The sequence below is a fragment of the Equus caballus genome, chromosome 1 (genome assembly GCF_041296265.1).
Source record: "Equus caballus isolate H_3958 breed thoroughbred chromosome 1, TB-T2T, whole genome shotgun sequence".
Taxonomy (NCBI): domain Eukaryota; kingdom Metazoa; phylum Chordata; class Mammalia; order Perissodactyla; family Equidae; genus Equus; species Equus caballus.
The window spans coordinates 137,524,180-137,545,960 of NC_091684.1; the positions used below are offsets into that span (position 1 = coordinate 137,524,180).

Here is a 21,781-nt window from a genome sequence, read left to right on the forward strand (position 1 = left end):
TCCTGTGAAGTGTGAGATGCTGCGAGACCTCCAAGTGAAAGTGCTCTGTGGGCAGCTGGACGTTGATCATGGGGCTCAGAGGGCAGGGCTGGGCTGGGCTGGGCTGTGACCCGGGGTCCTCAGGAGTTTGGGCCTTTTGAGGTGAGCGGAGGAAGGTGGGAGCCCCGGGCCCAGCACACTCAGCAGGTCCTACAGGTGTAAATGTGGGGTCACACCTCGACTCCAGTTTTCCATACAGTAGGTGTGTATGTGTGTATTTTAGTTAATCAAGACTTTATTGCACTTTAAATGAACTTACAACTGGGGCTGGCCCCGTGGCCGAGTGGTTAAGTTCGCGCGCTCCGCTGCAGGCGGCCCAGTGTTTCGTCAGTTTGAATCCTGGGCGCGGACATGGCACTGCTCATCAGACCACGCTGAGGCGGCGTCCCACATGCCACAACTAGAAGAACCCACAACGAAGAATACACAACCATGTACCGGGGGGCTTTGGGGAGAAAAAGGAAAAAATAAAATCTTTAAAAAAAAAAAAAAAAAAAATGAACTTACAACACAGAGATTCGTAGTATCGATATTGGTGTTTTTATATCCTTCATAGCAGCTCTTGAAAACTTAAGGAAAGTGGTCCATTTTGATCACTTTCCGACCTAGAGAAAAGGATAAATGATGTAAGACAGAAAAATACATTGGGTTTCGTAAACCTGTGAGTCTTACTCCCAAAGGAGGTGATACCTGTGTTCTCGAAGGCGTGAGACGGCTAGCCAAGGCTCGGACCGAAAACAATGTTAATTACAGCAAATTTCAGCTTGCTGTTTCCTGTTTTCGATTTTTAGGCCTGTTTTCCATGAGCTTAACATCTGCTTAACCAACACCTTGGCAAACTTCTGATTTCTTAAAAAAATTAAAAGGGCAGTCCTTGCTCTCGCCAGCAGTTGCTCCTTATCTCCGTCTCCCCCCTCTGGAAGCTTATGCCATGTCCCTATTTCAGCCGGCCTCCCACCTGCTCAGCAGGCATTTGGTCTCCTCCACACACCCCGGTGATGGGGCCCTCCCTGTTCCATAGGCCGCCCAGCCCACTCTGATTGTCTCCGAATTGGAGAATTATTCCTTACACAGGGCTACACATGCTTCCGAGAGTTGAGGGGATGCTGTGTACGTCTCACGTTAGCTGACATTCATTTATCTAGCACAAAGTAAGCCTACTTTGGGAACAGAAGAGTTTTTTGATGAGACAAGGAGACTGAAGCAGGGGAGAGGTAGGCCGGCCAGGGCAGGGGGCTCTGAGGTCTCGGGTACCCAGCGTGTATGAGGGCACGGCAGAGCCCGGCTGGAGAGAGCAGAGGGTGGATTGACAGAGGGCCCTGGCTAAAGGGAAGGCAGCCCCGTGTCCCACCTGCTTGGGTCCTTCTTGGATGAATATGAGGTTAATTTGATAAGCTCTTCCATGCTCATTCATTCATTCGTTCTTTCATGAGTTTGCTCGGTTGACTTTGTGGAGAGCCTGTTGTGTTCCAGACACTGTGCAGGGCGCAGGGGTGAGGAGGGACAGAACCCCTCGGCTCAGTGGAAGTAGCCTCCCTTTGGGCTCCAAAGACCAGGTTAGCATAGGGTCTGCAATGCTTCAACCCAACGAAAGCTTTGCAAACAGAGCTATCCCTGATCCAGCTGGTGATCTTCAGGCGTGAAAAGAGGGTCTTGTCCAGCCCCTCCAAGGAGAGCTCTCGGCTGCCCTGCCTTCCCTCTCAGAGACAGCCTGCCTTGATGGGGCCACACGCAAGGGGTAAAGGATGTGTTGCCTGGGAAGCAGACGGGATGAGACCTCGGCACTAGCAGCTGGGCCATGGGCAGGTCAGTCCTGGAGCCTCCGTTTCCTCTCCTGCTTCATGGGGACAAAAATCGTTAATCACCCGTTAGAATTAAATGAAATACTGTACTGTGGCACCTGGCCTGTCCCTCGCAGTTGGTAGATGCTCCGAGAGTGGCAGCTGAACCCCAGTGGGAGGTTCAGGGTAGGGGTGAAACAAGAGCGCTGCCCAGGCTGGGGTGGAGGGGCTGGATCTCTGCTGCCAACGTGCCCCACCAGCTAGAAGACCTTGGTCACAGCTGGTGACCTTCCTAAGACTCCGTTTCCCATTAGTGAAGGAGGCCCCAAGCCCACCCTCTGTGTGTGTGTTTGCTTCATGTCTGAGTGCTTCCTGTTTGTAACACGAGGCATCGGGAGCATGCAGGTGCATACACAGGATGCTTCTTGTCCTCTGGACCCTCCAGCCCAGGTAGGAAGGGTGGGTCAGGAGGCAGGACAGTCAGAGAGAGGCGTGGGATGGGATGGAGGCTGGTGGGTAGGTTGGCCGGCGGGCAGGACAGGCACTGGGCCCGCTGACAGGGGTTGCAGAATAGGGGGCAGACAGCAAGAGAAGCATATACTGGAGGAAACCGAGAGCCAAGGCTTGGAGGCGGGAGTGGCAGGGCTCCTTCTGTGTAGACAGTGTGCTGGAGGCTGCCGTGAAGACCTGGTAGGATCGTGAATATGAAAGCTCTTTCCCCGTTAAGCTCTCCTCGACCTCAGAGCTCAAGCAGAACCTAGAACTCAACTCCTGACAACGCCCTGCCCTCCTCCTCATACACATGAGGAAGCTTTCTGTTGTTTTTCACACATTTCACATTCAAGAGGACATAAAGGTACATATTGACCCGGGCTCTTCCTCCTGGGGAAGGTGGACATGTGGCCGCTGGCGTGCTCAGAGCAGCTCGCAGCCAGAAGCACAGCGGGGTGAGCTGGGAACACACTAGTTCCCAGATGAGGTCATTTCCCTGAGAGATGCCTGTAAGAAATGAGCGGTGCACTCATTCCACGGGGAGGGGTGACGCCTTTCCACGGAAGCCTGCGCACTCATTCCCTCTGCCTCCCCTTCTCTGTCCCGTCTGGGGAGACAGCTGGTCCTTCCGCACCTCCATCCTCCAAACCCTCTCCTTTCTCTGGACTCCATCGGGAGAATCATTCCTGCCCGTTGTTACCTCTCCCCATCCTGTCCTCTCTGGCTAACCGCTGGGCTACCCAAGCACGTGTGCACACGCACACGCACACGCACAGGGTCCCACAGTGAGCCATGTTCTGACCTGCACGAGGCTGGGGAGCCAAGGAGATGAGACTCCACCCGAGACAAAGCTCTGTGTGCTTCTTCAGCAGAGGGGAGGGAAAGGAAGGACAGAGGTTGGCTAGTGATGTTAGTGGCTGGAGGAATACGAAATAGGATGGACTTCGTAGTGTTTTTTCAGAGAAAAAGGCAGTGGGATAATGACCAGTTAGCAGAGAGACATGAAATCACTTTGTAAAGAACTAAGACGCTGATGAGTTGATTAGAGAAGCTGGGAAACGGGGATATTTTGCAAGAGTAAAGAGAAGGGACTTGTCCCTCTCCTGGGGAGACAAAGTTTGGGCTCATTTGCTAAAGCACCAAGGGGGCATCAGGGCCCAGGGTGAGAACTGGCTTGGTATCACCAGACCCCTCCCAGCCGATCACAGCCCCTCTTCTGGCATTCAGGCCCAGCTGAGTGCTGAGCCACGGAGGGTGGGCAGGAGGGTGTTAGAGCCCCCTTTATGAGTGGCTTGAAGCCGAGGGGCACACGTGTTGGCCCCAAGTGCTGGAGAGGAGGGAGGGAATGGCCCCACTCCCTGAAGCCAATCTGATAGGGACTTGCAGGGGCAATGGCCACCTGCCTGGCCTCTTGGGCTGCCCCAATGCCCATCTGCCTCCTCCTCCTCTCTGAAGGGAGATGGATTTGGAAATGAATTCAGAGGAGAAGGGGCACGCAGACTCAGAACATCCCGGCTCTAAAGGATTTTAGGCCACCTGGTCCAGCTTCCTCATTGTCTATAATGGGAGACTGAGGCACAGAGAAGAGAAGCATCTTATTCAAGGTTTGGCCAGTGGCAGAACCCGGGAGAGAACCCAGCCTAGTTCCACTTACCACAGCAGTCCTAACTCTCAGTCGGTGGACATTATATTCTCATGTCCCCTATTCTGAGTCTTAGAACCAGCTGTCCAGAGTCAGGAGTCTATCCTCTGAACTTTGACCTTGGCAGTGGTCCTCCTGCCATTTCTCCCCTCCAAGGGGGTCATCACTGCCATTCCTAGAAGATCTTAGGGAGAGAGGAACCTCTGTCATTCCAAGGCCACATAGTCATATCCTTGAGGAGTCCATGCACACAGCCTGGCGTCCACAATTTTTGAAATGAGAGGGGTCTGAAGAGAATCGTGGTAGCCCCTGCCCACGTGCTTTAAATCTCCTCACTAAGATTTGAGCAGCACAGTCCAGCTCCAGGGCAGGGCTGGGCTTTCTTGGAAAGGTGACCACATTTCCTGGACCCCCACCAAGGCCTCATGCCCTCTGACATCTGGGCGTGCCCAGAAGCTGCAGCCAGGGAAGCAGAGCCCTGGGGCCCGGTCTCCACGGTTCAGGCAAGGGCAAAGGGAGCTGCGCCTGGATGCTGCAGAGCATTAGATGACAATTTTCTTCAATCCTTCCCTTTGGCTTGAGAATGCAAAATAGGATCATTTTTGCCTGGAGAGTTCCCTTCCTAAATGTGTTTGGCTTTGTCCAACATTAAGATGAGCTTGCATTCCTCCACACCGCCTGGCCTCCAATTCTAAATAGTTTGTGGAGACTCAAGACAGATGCTCGCGTGCCGACAACTGGAAACTGGCTGTGTGTTTGCCTAAGAGAACTTCTTGACGTGTGCAGGGCTGGGCCTTGCATGGCAGGGAGCTGAACCCTCTCATTTTACAGATGGGGAAACTGAAGCCCAGAGAGGCGTAGTGACTCTGCATGGACGCATGACCAAGTTAGTGAGGAAGCTGAGATTAGAAGCCAGGTCACCCCGCCCTGGTCCAGCCATCTCTTGGTTTCATTTTGGGCTCTGGTGAGTTGCAAACATGTCTGCTGGCTCACCCACGTGGCTGTAGCCTCTGAAGACCACAAGTCATGTCTTTTCTGACTTGGTGTCCCCACTACCCAGCATGGAACCTGGAGCATCACAGGCCCAAGTAGACTTTTATTGAATTAAAGGACCATCAAGGAGAGTTATACAGAAGGAGTGGTGGTGAGTAGGATGGGCGTGAAGAAAAGCTGGTGACCTCAGACAGAGCCCCACTCCTCTGCTAGCCTTAGTTCTCTCATTTATAACTAGAAGCATCTTAAAGCTGAGCAAGTGGTTCTCAAACTATGTTCCAGGACACCCTGGGGTTCCAAGGAAGTGTGTTAGGACTGCCACTGGGAATGGGGAGCTACTCCTTGTCCCCTACCCCGACCCCTACCTCGACTTCTTGTGTCTGCTTTTCATGTATAGATTTGGTACAAAAAAGGTGGGATTCACTGCAGGAAAAGCAAAGTTTCGAGACTGCTGGACTATTTGATCTCTAAGATCCTTGCTTGCTCTTAAAAATAAAACCCTGTTACGTTACCCTTCCCTGATGCCACGTTTGCTCCACACCACCTTTGGCCCAGTGGTAAACTGCCTTGCCAGCCACGCCCCAAACCTGGCATCGCCTTCTTAGATGCCTGTCTGTGAAACAGTGGCCTCGGGGCAGAAGGGAAAGATGGCTGACAGCAGAGCAAGGACCGCCACACGTCTGTTGTCTGTCCAGCCAGGCCTCTAAGGCTCACTTCTGTCCCCCTTTGGAAGGTGTTATTTTGTTTCCCATAGCAGTGGGAGGTCCACTTTACCCTTTCTTTTTGCTCAGGCCAGTCTCAGGGTCTTTTCTGCCACGCCCTCTCCCTATCTGTAATTTGCTTTTCGATGTGAAGATTCTTGGGGCCCAAGTAAAACTGGGAAGAGGGAGATAAAGCAGAGAGTTTGGGTAATATTTCAGCCTCCCTCGCCCCCACCCTGGCTCCCATAGCCAAGGAAAATGAAAGCTCTTGCTTACACAGGTGCGTCTGCAGCCCAGAGCAGAGCCCAAGGATGAGCCAAGGCCTGCGTCCAGGCAGATGGAAGGCTGCTGAGAGCTGTTTGCTCTCGGGGTCCGCAGAGTGGCTTCCTCTCACTATCAGCTCAAATCAGGTGCTTCATGCAGACTTTCAAGGCCCCTAGGACTCTGACTGCATCCTTCTGGCAGGGCTGGTCTCCCGCGGGGTGATCAGGGGTTCACCTGTCAGTTCTCTAACCAGCAGGATCTGAGGGCGCAGCACCCAGGATGGGAGAGTTTTGAAGCGGGGGGGCGGGGGGGGGGGCGGGGAGGAAAAGCCTGGGTGAGACACCACAGTGAGGACTCAAGTGACTGAAGGGGTGGGGGCTGCCGGGGGGAGGAAGGCTCGATGGCGGCAGGCAGCATGGGGCAGGACCAATGAGGCCTCGGAGTGCATCCTTGCCACTTCCTACCTGTGGGACCTTGGCTGGTTATCTGCCTTCTTTGTGCCTCAGTTTCCTCACCTGTTAAATGAGAATAATAATATACTTACTTCAAAAGGCTGTTGTGAGGACTAAATGAATTTAGAACAGTGCTTTCCTATGTACACGTACCCTATAATTTTTATTATTATTATCTAAATGGTAGGGGACTGTCAGTACCTAAGTCAGAGAGCTAGGAGGTAAACTAAGGCAGGAAGAAGCCAACAGGTGCTGGTTCTGAGAACAGGCTCTTAGAAGGTAAGAAATCCATCAGGCAAGTCTGTCTGCACCTTCCTGGCTCAGGGCAAAGATAAAAAGGCATTCCAGGATGTTGCCCTGAATAGTATAGAGCCAGATAAGAAAGCAAGGCAGATGTGGAAACAACTGTCATCCGAAATAGAAAGCAGCAGAAGCTATGAGCAGCCCAGAGGAAGGACCACGGTGTAGCAAAGATGTCATTAGAGCTGCGCCTTGACGTTTGAGAAGGCCCACACTTTGGGCAGCAGAAACAGCATGGACAGAGGTACTGAGGCAGCTCAGAGAACAGGGAATCTTGATTCAGTTCAATTTGACCAAGATGTACTGTGTGCCTTCCATGTACTAGGCACTGCCAAAGGTTAGTTACTGCAGTCAGTCTTGTCAGCCACACTTCAAGGTAGGTATTATTATTTCCATTTTGTAGATGAGTAAACTGAGAGCCAGAAAGGAGAAGTAACTGGCCAGGGTCACCGTTAGTGAATGAATGCTGGAGCCAGGCTTCTAATAAGCCCGCCCTGAACTCACAGGCCAGGCTCTCTCCCCCCAGCGGGCTGTCTCTTCTCCTTCCCTGGCCCCACGGTCACATGAGGAATTCCTGCCTACCACCTTTGGGCCACCTCATCGATTCCTACATGGCGCCCTTCAAGGCCGGGGTCAGGCCTCCAGAAGCTTCCTGACACCCCAGCGCACAGCCATGCCTCCCTTCCCTAACCACCACCACGCTGCTCCCAACACAGCACTTCCACTCCCCGCCGTCTATCCACCGCCCATGCCCCCAGGCTGGTAGGGTCCCTACGCTCCTCTTGCCCTGCTCACACCTCAGCTGGGTTCGGGGCCAGCCCCACGCTCAGTGCTGGATCCAGAGTAAACAGACCCCATCTTGCCCTCAGGGAGCGGCTGTCCTGATGGGGAGACAGGAGTAGTCAAATGCTTACAGCTGTCGTCTATAATTACTAACTGTGATGAGAAAAAGAGGCATCATGGTCACCTATTAGTGAGGTAGGAGGGGTGACAATCTCGTTAGCCAGGATCTGCTAGAATCGGGATCAGGGAGCTTCCTAGGGGCGGGGAAGAATGTGACCTTTATGCTGAGATTTGAAGATGAGGAGAAGTTCATCAGAGAGGCTCAGGCAGAGGACACAGCATATACAAAGGCCCCAAGGCAGGAGGAAGCAAGGTACATCCGGGGAGCAGAAAAGGGCCCTAGTGCCTGGACTGCAGGGAGCCAGAGGAAAACTCGCACAAGATGAGGCTGGGGGGGCTCGGAGGGCCTTGGGGCCGCATGGAGATTTTGGACTTTCTCCCAAGATCCCTGGGAAACTATCTGGCAGCTGGGGGGGATGGGAGGGGGAGAAATGGGAGTTGAGGGGCGGAGGGTGGAGCGGCACAGTGTGGATGCTCAGCAGATGCTCCCTAAGCTAGAGTGAGCACTCCCCAGGGAGCTGTGGAGTTGTGGAGTTGACGGAAGCCCTGGACATGTGGCCTCAGCATTTGGGACTGTGACTGCCCCATCTGGTGGTAGGGCGGGGCCTCCATGGCAGCCTGGAGTGATGTGTTGGAGAACCATGAGCCCCAAGCAATGATCAAGCTCCATGCTATGGCTTTGGTGCCTTGTTGGGACGGACTGAAGCTTTTTTAAAAGACAGATAAGATTCTGAGAAGAGGGCAGCAGCTGATGTAACCTTGGCCCCAGCCCACAGGAGAGCAGCCCGGGAATTGTGGTTTTTCCCCCCCTGTCATCAATATCAAGGACAGATAAGTGGCAAGCTGCCCAACCAGGCTCCCAGTGTCTCTGCAGTCAGCCTGTTGATTCCTGTCAAAAACAACTTTGCTTTGTTTTGTTGGTATTTGGGGTTCATAAATCCCTGAGAGGAGTGTATTCTCCATCCTGAAAGCCACCCGCCATCAGATGAGCCGGCCAGAGATCTCATTGGGAGCCAAGGTCAGCATGTCGGACTTGACATCACTTTTAGAAAATCCATTCTCTGGTTGGTTTGGTTTGCTCAGAAGCAAATGCCGACTGGGGGAAGAAACCAGCACTTTGTAACTTAGTGCCTTGGCCTGAGGGCTTTTGTCCTCTTCCCCGTGGCCAGATGTCACTAATCCTGTGCCAGGGGTGGGGGTGCTGAGGGAGACAGGACTAGTCCTAGACAGAGCCCCAAGGGAGGGAGGGAACCCAGGGCAGCCTGCCTTCTCTCCCATCTGCATCTCTCAGCCGTCCCGAAGACAGAGGCGGCCGGCCCAAGGGCAGGGGGTAAGGGAGACCCCTTCTCTGAAAAAAATATTCCCTCCCTCCATGGGCCCTTCTTCTGAAAGGCTAATCTCCCAGGGGTCACATCCCCCCAGTGCCCCATGCTCTCTGATCCTGGACTTGCTCCAGTCTCCCAGCTGAGTGATTTGGGACAAATTATTTACCCTTTCAGAGGTGCAGTAATATCTGTCTCACAGGGCTGGCGTGAGAGTTAACTATTTAATGTAAAACTAATGGTTAGAGATCTAGAACAGTGCCTGGAATATATCAGTGCTTGGTCAATATGCTTTTCTTCCTCCTTTTCGTCGTCGAGGGAAGACAGCGTCCCAGCCAAATATGAATCTGGTCTCTAACCATTCCATCAAGCAATATCTCTCGACCACTAACTCTGAGCTAGATCTTTATTCGAGGCGCTAAGGATACAGCAGTGAGCACATGGCAGGATCTCGTGGCACTTAGAGAACTTAAGAATATCATAGAATATCAACCACGTAAGAATAAACAGATAAGTATGTAATATATTTGTGAGAAGTGCTCTGAGGAAAAATGGAGAATAAGGGAGATAGAGAGGGACAGGGTGGCCTGGTGATGGCCAAGATGGCACTGAAACAGAGACTCTCATGATCTGAGGGAGTGAGCCATGTGGATAACCAGGGGAAGAGCATTCCAGGCAGAGGGAACAGCCAGGGCAAAGATGCTGAGAGAGAAGGGGCCTGAGACAGCGTGGCTGCAGCAGAGGACAGGAGATGAGGGGCACAGGGGACGGGGTGGGATCACATGGGGCCTTGCAGGTGAGGAGTTTGGCTTTGACGGGGAGGGGGGGTGGGAAACTGATGGAGGGTGTGGAGCTGAGGACTGATGGGATCTGACTCATCTCAGAAGGATCACTCTGGCCACGTTCACTCAAGAGGCCCTGATGGTGGGAGGGCCCTGAAGACACAATTGATGGCCTGGTCTTCACTGGCCCTCACTCCCATGCAGGTCCAGGAGTGGTGGGTAGGTCTGGATTTCCCGACGGCCTTCCTCTTGTTCAGGGCCACCTCCCCTGCACGGGTCAGATGCAGGAAGAGGAGGACCAGGGACCGCTGGGGGGCACCTCCAGGGGGCGCCAGGGAGCCAGAGAAAGTGTTGCCCCACAATCAGGGAATGTGTGTAGCCTGTGCAGGTGTGTGCAGGTGTGTGTCCATGTGTTTTTGTGTGTACACACGCATGCATGCCTGTGTGTACATTTCCATGTGTGTGTGCGTGCATGCATGTTCATGCACACATGTATGACATCAGTGTGTGCGTGTGTGTGTATGTGTGTGTTCATCCCTGAGACAGACTGGAGAGAGGATGTTTCATCTGCAACTCCACTTCTTTGACCCCTCTCTGCCCACCTCCCAGCTCTGCACAGGTGACAGTGGCATCTCTCTGTCTCTCCTCCGTGCCATGCCCTCGCTGGCCAGGGTCCTGTGCTCCTTCATCCCTCTGTGCTCGCCTGACCCTGGCCTCTTCCCCAACCCTAGCTGCTGCTTTCCAGGCTAATGCGTCCGTTTGTGGGCTGGGCTTTGTACATAAGGCACTAACAGATTAATGCGCTCCTCTTCCCCACTCCCACTCAGGGCTATGACACCAAATTCATGTGGCAGATTAGGAATCATGAAGTCAGGACTGGCAGCCAGATGGCCACTTGCTGCCACTGTCCTCTCCTGTACCCAAAGCAGGCACTGCTGATTGATCACACTAGTCTTGCCCACTGAGCCCAGACTTGACCTCAGAATCTTTCTTAACTCAGTGCTCCAGGCAGCACAAATAACCAATTGACATGGGTAGGTGAGATAAAACATATCTAACATCCCTGCTCTAAGGTGTTCCAAAGTTTTACCTCTGGGGGCTCTAATTCTGTGACCCTAATGATAGAACTTTTGTCCCCTGTATCCATCTGCGAAGCAGGAAAGGAAGTGTGGAAGAAACTGCTTGTTCCTGTCCGGTAGGCCTGATTCAGGTAGGGGCCCCGGGCATCACCCCTGAACACTCAGAATGGGGGTCAGTGCCCCGTGGGACGTTCAGGGGTATGAGCCTCAGATTCAGGTCCCTCTCCACAGGCTCCGGGACTTGGCAGGTCAGGTCGCCTCTCTGACCCTCGGCTTTCCCTCCGCTGCTCGCCTCACAGGGCCGTCATGGAGAGCGATTGAAAGCATAAATGGGACCGTTCTTTGACATTTAGAAAGTGCCCTACACATGAAAGAGGCGACCATGGTCTTCTGTCTGTTCTGTTCTGTTCTGCTGATTGCTTTTCACTCATCTGAAGTTCCAGCTCGTGGTAGCATGCCACCCCTTAAATCCCATGGGTCCCAAGTTTGCTGGTCCTGTTCGTAGTGACGTGTGACAAGGCTGGACATGCCTGAAAATGCCTTCTGGAGGGAGGGAGTCACAGAGCAGGCGTCCCAGATCCTAGTTCAGATGCTGCTGCTGACCTGCTGTGTATCCCTGGACTTGCTTCTTAACCTCTCTGGGGCTGAGTCCCCCTCTGCCAAATGTGGATGATACTAGCTCATTCTCCCAGGGTCCTAGGCGGGTAAATGGTGGCGGATGTAAGGAGACCCAGAAACCCAAACTGCATACAGATGTGAATCATTATTTCTTGTGATTTGCCACCGGAATGCCAAAGGGAGAAAGCATGTGGCTTCACACCAAGGCTGTCCACCAGGTGGAATCAGTCCACTGACATGGGAGTTAGCCAAACTGAGGAGACCTTTGGGGCCAGGGCAAAAGGGCTATGGGACTTTCTCTCTGCTTTGCAGCAGCTGCCCCAGCCAAGCAGTGGCCCCTGCTGAAGGCAGGCAGAGCTCGGCCGACTGGTTCAGAAGCAGTGCCGGTGCCGTGGCCACTAGGGCCCCAGGCTTGGAGGGAGGTGGAAAGTCTATTCCCTGACTCTTTAGCAGGCAGAGGTGAGAGAAGAGAGAAGGAGGGGGAGGAGGGAGAGAGGAGAACACAGAAGAGGAGACCAGCAGAAGCTGGAGGAAGGAGTGATGGAGGAGGAAGGGAGCTGTCTTCCCCGAGAGACTGGGAATTCTCTTCCCATTGCGACTGGGTCTCCCTATCAGACTATGGCTCCCCTAGGCAGGAACTTGGCCTCTCCCATCAGACTGTGGGCTCCCCCAAGCAGGGACTATGGCAGCCACATATGGGGGCTCCCCCAGGACAGGGGAACCTATGCCCCCCGCAGCCAAGATCCTCTGAGGCAGGTGACCTGCCAGGGGGCCTGTCACACTGCTGGCGCCTGGACTTCTGCCCACCTGACTCCTCGACTGTCCGCTCCTCCTCTCCCTGCCCCAGGGTTCACGGACACCTTCAACATGGACACCAGGAAGCCTCGAATCATCCCTGGCTCCAGGACGGCCTTCTTCGGCTACACGGTGCAGCAGCACGACATCAGCGGCAAGAAGTGGTGAGTGAGCGCGGCCGCCGCCCCCTGCCCCAGACTCCCCACACCGGCCCCTCCCTCGGCCGCCTGGCTGGCCCTCACCTGTGGATGCCCCCGTTTCCAGTGACTTGACTTCTTGTCCTGGCAGGCCCAAGGCTGCATAGGCTCTGCTCCTGACTATGAAAGCTTGAGCATCCCATTTTGCAGGCCCTCCATCCTCTCACCTGAGAAATGGGAATGAACAAGCCCTCCTTCTCCAGGTTGTGTGACAGCACAGGCAGCAGGCACCCTGGACCAATAGTTCCCCCTCCCATCCCCTTCCAGGGCCTCAGTGTCTCGTCGACTGGGGCAGCGTCTCTGGTCTTGGCTGCTTGCAGAGCTGTTGGGGTGTCTCTGAGGGGACGGACGCGAGCCCACAAGCTAAAACACAGGCAGTGGCGGGGCAAAGGGAAGTGAGAGCCAGACCGAGTGGAGGGAGAGGGCCAGAAGGATCCCAAGGAGCCCTCTGGGGCGGAGGGGATCAAGAGGAGGGACGAATCCACCTCCAATTTTTAAAAGTAACCTTATTAGGTCGTATTTTACAGATGATATAATTCACTCATTTCAAGTGTACAATTCAATGGTTTTTAAAAGTGAATTTACCAAGTTGTGCAGCCATCACTACACATCAGTTCTAGAATATTTTCCTCACCCCAGTGGGATGCCTCGTGCACATTTCCTGGTGACTGCCATTCTCCGCCCTCTGTGGGGTTCTAGCTGACAGGAGGCAAGGCCTGCCCTCCTGAAGTGGAAAGGGTAGGCCTCTGCGGGGCCCTCTTAGGAGCTCTTGCCAAGTCAACGGACCCCAGGAACACCGCGCTGTGTCCTCCGCTGCCCTCTCCCCCGTCTGCCTCTGCCCACCCTCCTGATCTCTTCTTCCGCTCCCCTTGCCTGTTTTCTTGTGCCCAACCCTCTAGCCAAATTGCATTATTTCAGTTTTTCCATTCTCCAGACCTGCTTTGCACGTGCTGTACTCTCTCCCCGTGATGTCCTCTCTTACCCTCCCCATTCACCCTACCCCACCATTCGGATCTGGCTAATTCATATACGTATCTTGTGTGTGAAGGAGTATCTTACTAATTATCTTTCTATTGAGCTAGAACTTAGATACAATAAAGTGTAGACATCTTAAGTGTCCAGCTCAGTGACATTTTATGTGTGTGTATGCCTATGTAATCACTTCCCAGAATATGACATAGAACATCCAGCTCCCCAGAAAGCTCCTTTGTGCCCCTCACCCAGTCAGCGCCCCTCCAGGTAACCACTGTTCTGACTCCCGTCGCCATAGATTTGTTTTGCCTGGGTTTGAACTTCATCTCAATGATATCATACAGTAGGTACACATTTGTACCTGACCTGTTTTACTCAACATTATGTCTTTGAGATTTAACATATTGTTGTATGTATCATAGTCCATGCTTTTTCACTGATGTGTAATATTCCACTGTGGCAATATACCACAATTAATTTTTTTATTCTGCTATTGATGGATATTTGGATTCTTTCCATTTTGGGCTATTTCAAATAGAGATGCTATTAACATTTGTATGCGTGTCTTTTGATGGACATAAGTATTCATTTTTATTGAGTATATACTCAGGAGTAGAATTGCTGAGTTAAACAGTAGATATATGTTTAGCTTGAGTAGGATCTGCCGAGCATTTTTTTCCAAAGTGGTTTACCAATTTAAGCTCTTTCTAGTAAGATAAGAGAGTTCCAGTTGCTCCACATCCTTAATAGCACTTGGTGTTATCAGTCTTTTTAATTTTAGCCATTCTGGCGATATGTAATGGTATCTCATTATGGGTTTAATTTGCATTTCTGTAATGACTAATGATGTTGAGCAACTTTTTGTAAATTTATTGGACATTTTGGTATCCCATTTGGTCTGATGAGTCTTTTGCCTATTATAAAAATTGTGTTTGTATCTTTTTCTTATTGATTTATAGGACTAAAAATATATTCTGCATACAAATCCTTTGTCAATGAGAAGCATTGCAAAGAACTTCTCCCAGTCTGTGTCTTGCCTTTTCATTCTTCTCATGATGTCTTTTTATGAACAGAAGTTCTTAACTTTAATCAAGTCTAATTTATCTATCTGTTTTATGGTTAGCATTTTTTGTGTGTCCCATTTAAGAAATCTTTGCCTCTCCCAGGATCTTGAAGATATTCTCCTCTGTTTTCTTCTAGAAGTCTCACATTTTTGCTTCCTCATTTAGGCCAATGATTCATATCAAATTAATTTTTGTGTGAGGTGTGAGATAAATCTTTTTTCTTTTTCTGTGTGGATATCCAATTGATCTGGCACCATTTGTTAAAAGACTATTTTCCCCACTGAATTGTAGTGTCATCTTTGTCAAAAATCAGGTGACTATATATTTGTGGGTCTACTTCTAGCCTCTATTCTATTCCATTTGTCTATTTATCTAAGTTTTCACCAGTGAAAAGCTGCCTTGGTTACTGTAGCTTTAAAGTAAGTCTTGAAGTCAGGTGGTGTGAGTTCTCCCTAATTGTTCTTGGACAGATTGTTTTGGCTGTGCAAGGTCCTTTATATTTCCTTATGAATTTTAGAACCAGCTATCAATTTCCCCTAATCACACTTGCTGAAAATTTGATTGGGATTGCATTGAATTTATAGATCAATTTGGAGAGAAATAAAATCTTAATAATACTGAATCTTCCAATCCATGACATGTATATCCCTCCATTTATTTAGTTTTTTTAAAAGTTTTCTCTCAATAGTGCTTTGAAGTTTTTAGTATAAAATTCTTACAGATCTTTTATTACATTAATTCCTAGTATTTGATATTTTATGCTAATTAAAATAGAATGATCTTATTTCATTTTCTAATCTTTTCTGCTAGTGTACAGAAAAATGCAATTGATTTTTGTATATTTACATCATATCCAGCAACTTTGCTAAATTCCTTGACTATTTTTTAATAGTTGTCTTATAGATTCTTTTGACTTTTCTACATATACAAGCAGATGAGCTGAAATAATTACAGTTTTATTTCTTATTTTCCAATCTTCCCAGCTTTTCTTTCTTTTTCTTTCCTGACTGCAGTGGCCAGGAGTTTCAGTACAAGGTTGAATAGAAGTTGTGATATGGAACATGCTTTCCTTTTTTCCCTTATTGGAGAGAAAACTTTCAAAACTTCATAATTAGATAAGATATTAACTGCAGTTTATTCATTTGTTTGTTTGCTAAGGAAGTTTTCTTCTATTCCTAGTTTTCTGAGTTTGTGTGTATGTGTGAATAGATCTTAAATTTTATCAGATACTTTTTATGCAAAGGTTGAGATGTTATACGGTTCTTCTCCTTTATTCTGTTATTATGGTTAATTATACTCATTGATTGATTTTTTTTGAGTATTAAATCAAATTTGCATTCCTGGGATAAACTCCACTTGGTCATCATGTATTCGTATATATATTGGATTCCATTCATTAATATATTCTCAGGAATTTTGTTTGTATGAACATGAGATATATTGTGCAGCTCAACATATCCAATGTATTCTTAATTATAGATATTTGATTTTGCAGTTCCTAAATTTCCATTTGATTCTTTTTTATAGACTCTACTTCCATTAAAATAATCTTTCTCCCATTTTTCCATCTTTTACTCTATTTTTTTTTAAACACACTGATCATAGTTATTTTGAAGTCCTTGTTGGCTACCTTAAATATCTGGGTCATCTTTAGGTCTGCTTTTAGTTACTATTTTATCTTATGGTTACCAGTCACTTTTTCCTGATTCTTTGTCTTTAATTTTTTTTTAATTCTGTGAATGGTACACTGTAGAGAATCTAGATTATGTTACCTCCCTTTAAAGAAGGCTACCTTTTCTCTGACAGGTGATTAAAATGCTGGTGAGACCACCTACATCTTCCCATGGCTTGATTTGGAGCTTGGTTTGCACAGGTGTCATCTAGTTTTGCCCTCATTCCTTGGGTGCAGTCTTTACTCCTAAGGCATGGATTTTCTGGGGTCTCAACTGAAAGCCCACAGTATCCATTAAAGTTTCTCCACTCTGACTGGGCAAGAACCCCAACATCTCCTGGGCACTGAGCGGCCTCTAAAATCTCTGCCCTCAGTGGCTGTTCTGTGATAGATTTTCCAGGGTCTCACTCTGTGCATGTACAGCTTAGGAGTCAGCTGAGGATCTGAAGGAAACTTTCAGCAGGGTTTGGGAGCTCTTTCTCTGTGGCTGTCTCCTTTCTTCATGCCCCCACCAAATTCTAGCCATCTTTGCAGCCCCAGCTCCAATCAGTTTCCTCCACCCAGAAAAACTGCTACTCTCTATTTGGACTCTGTTCCCTATGCTCAGTAAGGAAAGTACCCTCATGGAGAGAGCCAGGTGAACGTCGGGTTGGCACCTGTCCTTCCCTCTTGTCCAGTACTGAGCTCTGCAATGACTGCCATCCAGTGCCTGCACATAGTTGTCATATGTTTTGTCTCACTTGTGCAGTTGTTAACAGCTATAATTGAAAGTCCTCGTTCATATTCTTTTATCAACTTAGATACCATTTCCTCTGAGAAAACATTTATCAAACCGGATAGTAATTGCCTGTTTCATTGTCTTTCTTCCTGAAATCAAGGGTGCAAGCCCTGGCGTTTAGTAGATGCTCAAAAGAACATACTTTGCAAGGCTGAATTAATGATATGAACCTCTCTCAACCAGCCCAGACATAAGATGCACAGCATCCAGATTCTTTACATTGTATGAAGCAATAAAGATTAAATGCAACTGGCTTTTCCAAGATAGAATTTATTTTGACCAATATTTGTTTATTAAGCTTCTGTTAAGAAATTTTACTAGACTGCAAAATATTGGTATGAGTAGATATGGTTTTACTCTCAAATAACTTACAGATCAGTTGAGTAGACAACACTAATATCCTTGAAATAATTAAAAAACAATACAAGACAATGTTAATTATGTTCATCTTTGTAAGGCCACTTTCTCCATGAAGGCTTTCTGGATCCTTCTCCTAGCCTAAAATGGCCTTAGCTTCCCCAAGCCCTCTCTCTGATGGCATGTCTCACATCCTACCTTGTGTTGGAGTGGCTGCGGCCCGTGGCCCCTCTACCTTACTGGACACCAGCTTCGTCTCCCCGTGCCGGAGAGCAGCCGCCACAGTGTCTTGCTCACAGCCGGAGCCTGGAAGGAGTCGTCGCTGTGCCTGGACTCTCTGGGAGGGCTTCAGAGGAGACGGGCATTGGAATGGGGTTTTGGAAGTCGCTCTTAGAGAAGAAGAAAGCTATGATAGAATTAATTCCTGGTGACTTTTGCTGATCTGAGTTCAGCCAGAGGTATCACAGAAGAGAGCTGGTGCTGCAGGCCGGCAGGGTCACACCCGCTGCGGCCGCCTGGCCTGAGCGTGTGTATGGCCACAACTGAGCTGGGAGACAGAGAGGCCTTGGGGCCCCAGGGACGGCACCTCATGCCGAGGGCTGGAGCACACAGGGCCTCTAGGAGTCTCCTTCCTCCCTTGCGTGGACCCCCTGCACAGCCTCCTCGGTCGCTTCCCCTCCCTGCTTCCTCCCCCGGCCCCCAGGTTTCCTGTCCTGTAGGCAGCACTCCAAGAGTTTATTCGGACATAAGACCATGTGGATGTTGATCGTGGGAAAAGCAGTCGAGGCCGGTGTCGTTTGGGGAACGCTGGCCGGCTGTTCCATGCGACTCCAGGGGCACGTGTGGCGTCAGCTCCATGCCAGGAGGCACCTCAGGGGAAGGGCAGGAGCCAGCGTTGGAAGTCCAAGACTCTGCCGCTTGGAGGCAGCCCTCGGGAGAAGCTCTCTCGGCCTCCTGCACCCCTGTTTGCTCAGGTATAAAGTGGGAATAAACTTGCCCATCTCAGGGTACTAGGCAAGATCAAAGAATACTCAAAACTCGAACGTGTTTTGTAATCTGTCAAGCAGGAAATGGAGGACTGAACTGCCCGCAGCCAGCGGGCAGCCAAACCTAAGGTCAGGTCTACGGAGGCTTGGTGGAGAGTCTCCCTCTGCCCCAGGCTCCTCCTGCCTCCGGAGCGGGGCCCTGGCTTCCGGCCCTCAAGGCAGAGGTGGCACACCTTGTCTGCATCTCCTGGGCCTGCACTGGGGCCAGGGAATCTGTGTTTCAAAGAGCTTCCCAGGAGACTCTAGCAGGGAGGCTGGGGCGTCTAAGGATCACCATCTCCACTGAGGGTAAGGACATGCCGGTGGGAAGCAACATCACTCCCCAGCCCCTGCCCAAAATCCAGGTCCCAACACTGCCCCAGAGGACCCACAGCTGTCTCCCCGTGAGACACCAGCGGGGTCTGGCCCCCACTTACCAGGCTGTGAGCCTCCTTGCACATCAAGGGCACCAGACCCTGATGTAAACGGCCAGAGGACGAGGGCACAGACCCCGTGGGGCTGCCACTGTATTTTCTTAACCCTTCCCCTCTGCCCACTGCACCCCCAACTCAGAACTCCCACTAGGCAGAGCTGGCTGTACCCCAATGTACATCTTGAACAGTTTTCCACATGCTTTGGTTTTAGCAACAATAACAACATTCACAGACACACAAAAAGGAAAAGAGAAAACAAATTCCTCTTGGCCTGAGTGTTCTCTGCCCCTGCTCTTTAAGCCCTTGTGTATTTTCAGAGGAATCTAATCCACATGACTCTCATGCGTATACATTGGAATCGTGAGGTCAGTTGGTTTTTAAGACCCTTTGATGTCCCAGAAGCGCTGGTGGAGGGTTTGCAGAGGGCATCTCCAAGCCTTTGGTCCCCTGGAGCAGGAAGCCTCCTGGTGCTGAGAAAAAAGAGAGCTGGGCCCCCCAAGTTTCCAATTTGTCACTGAAGCTCTTACGCCTGGAAGAGCAGCCTCAGCTCTCGGCCAAGTGGGGCATTTTGCCAGCCACCCTCAAGGGCGCTGGGGAGCAGGAGCCCGACAGCCCCCAGAGCTCCCTGTCCCGGTCCCCCACTCCCCTCCCTACTTCTGTACAAAGCCACCAGTGTTCTCAGTCTCATCAGCCCCACGTGTCCCCTTGTGGGGAGGGGAGGGAGGAGTCCAGCCCCAGCTTCCCGGCACCTGCTCACCTGGCCAGCTGTGCTGCCCTCGGGGGTCGCTACCTGGCGAGCAGAGCTTGGACACAGAGAGGGACAAGGGCAGTGAGAGGGAAGGGCCCTGAGGGCCGAGAGAAAATCCAGAAAGGGAGTCCAGTGGAGAGGGAGACTGAGAAGGAAGTTAGGGGAACCATCCCGGAGCCTCGGTCTCCTAAATGCCGGAGTGTCCTTATGAGAAACAGAAGCTTCTCTTGGGGGAAAGGGAGCATCGTAAACATAACTGTCATCCCTCTCAGCAACGGAAGGACAGACTTGGTGGCTTGGCTCATCCAAAGTCACAAGGAGTCCTAGACAGCCTCCCAACTCTTTGAAGGGTCCTTTCGGATTCTTTTGTAATAACTTAACTCAAGCCTTTGTGCCCAGATGCTGAGGGGTCTGTGTGATTAGATGCCCTACATACGGACTTTGAGGGACTGGGGAGGGGGACCCAGAAACCAGCCAGGCTTGGAAGCAAATCCTCCACTCTAGGCAAAGTGCAGGTCCTGCCAGGAGCCTGTACCTCCTCCCAAAGGCTTGGTGTCATTCGGGGGATGGGCCCCCTCAGCCCCTTAGGGGGACAAAGCTGGAATAGACCTGCCTGACACTGGTAGATAGCCCACCTCTCCCCGAAACCTCTCTGCAGGTGCAGTGTCTTCCGCTGGTGCAGACCCGGGGAACAGGGCTATCTCCTTAGCCTGAGGACAGGGTCACCCCCGCCATGGTCCTCAGTGGACCCCCATTATAGAGGCAGAGGTGGGCTGGGGAGGGACAAGGTGTCTGGGAGCAGGCCCAGGAGGCGTGGATGGACATGAAGTAAACATGGTGGGCTGGCCTTCAGGGCTACGAGACCCCCTGTGGCATCTCCCGCTGCCTGAGAGGGGTCTTAGAAATTATTTACCCCAATCTGCTTATTTTACAGGCAAGGAAACTGAGGCCCAGAAATAGAAAGAAACTACACCAAGGTCACAAGCAAGTCAGTGGGAGAGCCAGGACTGAAACCCAGGTGGCCCAACTCCCAGTCCCATTGCTTTCTACTTCCTGTGATATTTCCACCTGGCACTTAAGTGAAAACTGCCAGCGGGTTAGTTCCCCCGCCATCCAGGTCCCTTGTCTCAAGATAACTAGGTGATAGCTACCTAAACTAAATTCTAATTTGGGTAAGGCATTCATTCTATTACAGTGCCTTTCTGTACTGACCTTCCCAGATAACAAGTTTGTATTTTCACCAGGATATTCCAAGTCTAAACCCAGAGGCCCACTGATGGTGGAATTCGGGGTTGACTGGAGAGGTAATCCATGAGGAATAAATCCATGAAAATTGGCTGTCAAGCGTAGGCCCCGGGGGTGATGCCCTCAGGCCTGGACGTCCCTCCCGTCCCAGCTCCAGGGTTTCCCAGCCTCACATTTGTGGCCCTTTCTGCAGGGTTTAGCAGTGCGTCAGGGTGGGTGCAGACCTGCAGCCTCAGCAGATAAGAGAAGGCACACAGAGTGGCTCCTGACTGCAGGAAAAGTCTAGGCTTCAGAACCACGCAAACCTGGGTTCCCTTCCCTGCTCAGCCGCTTGCCAAGCCTTGGGAACTTGAATCCATCACATCCACTCACTGGACCACAGTTTCTTCCTCTGTAAAATGGGCATGGTGATGCGAACCCCAAAGGGTTCTTGTGAGGAAGAACCAGGAGACAGTGTGTGAAGTGTCTACTGTGAGCAGATGCTGGATAAGTTAGTCCCTACACTGGCCTATCCCCCAAGAAAGGATGTGGTGTTCCGGAGAGGTTTCGAGGAAAAGGACCCCCAGGACCTGCTGTTTGGACAGAATGACAGATTGTGTCCAAGTCTGTCTCTCCTCCTCGGAGGCAGTGCCAGTCGTCAGGCTGGGGCACCCTCAGCATTTGTTGCTGTGGAATCTCTCTGAGGAACACCCTAAGCTCTTTTCCTGGCACAGGCCCCCCGAGCAGGCTCCCGACACCGCAGTGCATAAATGCCCTCTGCTATTTTCTCTTGGAACAAATAAAATCCGGTACTATGACTCATTCTGGTTAAAGGATAAATTGCCACAGAAGCAAAGCCCAGGATAGGATGAAACCACCCGACACATGAGAGAGAGGGAGAAAGAGAGAGAGAAAAACTGTCCTCTGGGGAAATGTTGGCTCAGGGCCCCAGACCAAGCCACCCAGCAGACCCTGGCAGCCAGCACGTGGACAAAAAGAGAGCGAACCGGAGAGGGCTGCAGGAGTGGGAATCCAGACAGGGGTCCTCACAGGCAGGAACTGAGGGCACCTTGAGGCCCTCAAAAACACAACACAGCATTGAGAGCAGCCAAGGAGAGCCTGTCAGCCCCAGAACCCCACGAGAACT

At 50.9% G+C, this 21,781-nt stretch overlaps 1 protein-coding gene across 2 annotated transcripts in view; it reads left to right on the forward strand.

The window, feature by feature from the left end:
• The window catches only part of ITGA11 (integrin subunit alpha 11), a 118,284-nt gene that overhangs the window by 16,880 nt on the left and 79,623 nt on the right, over positions 1-21,781 (forward strand). For both annotated transcript variants that reach the window (XM_005602972.4, XM_001495868.7), the window contains exon 2: positions 12,216-12,327. In XM_005602972.4, the coding sequence (XP_005603029.2) occupies positions 12,216-12,327 (112 nt within the window). The remainder of the gene's footprint in view (positions 1-12,215; positions 12,328-21,781) is intronic.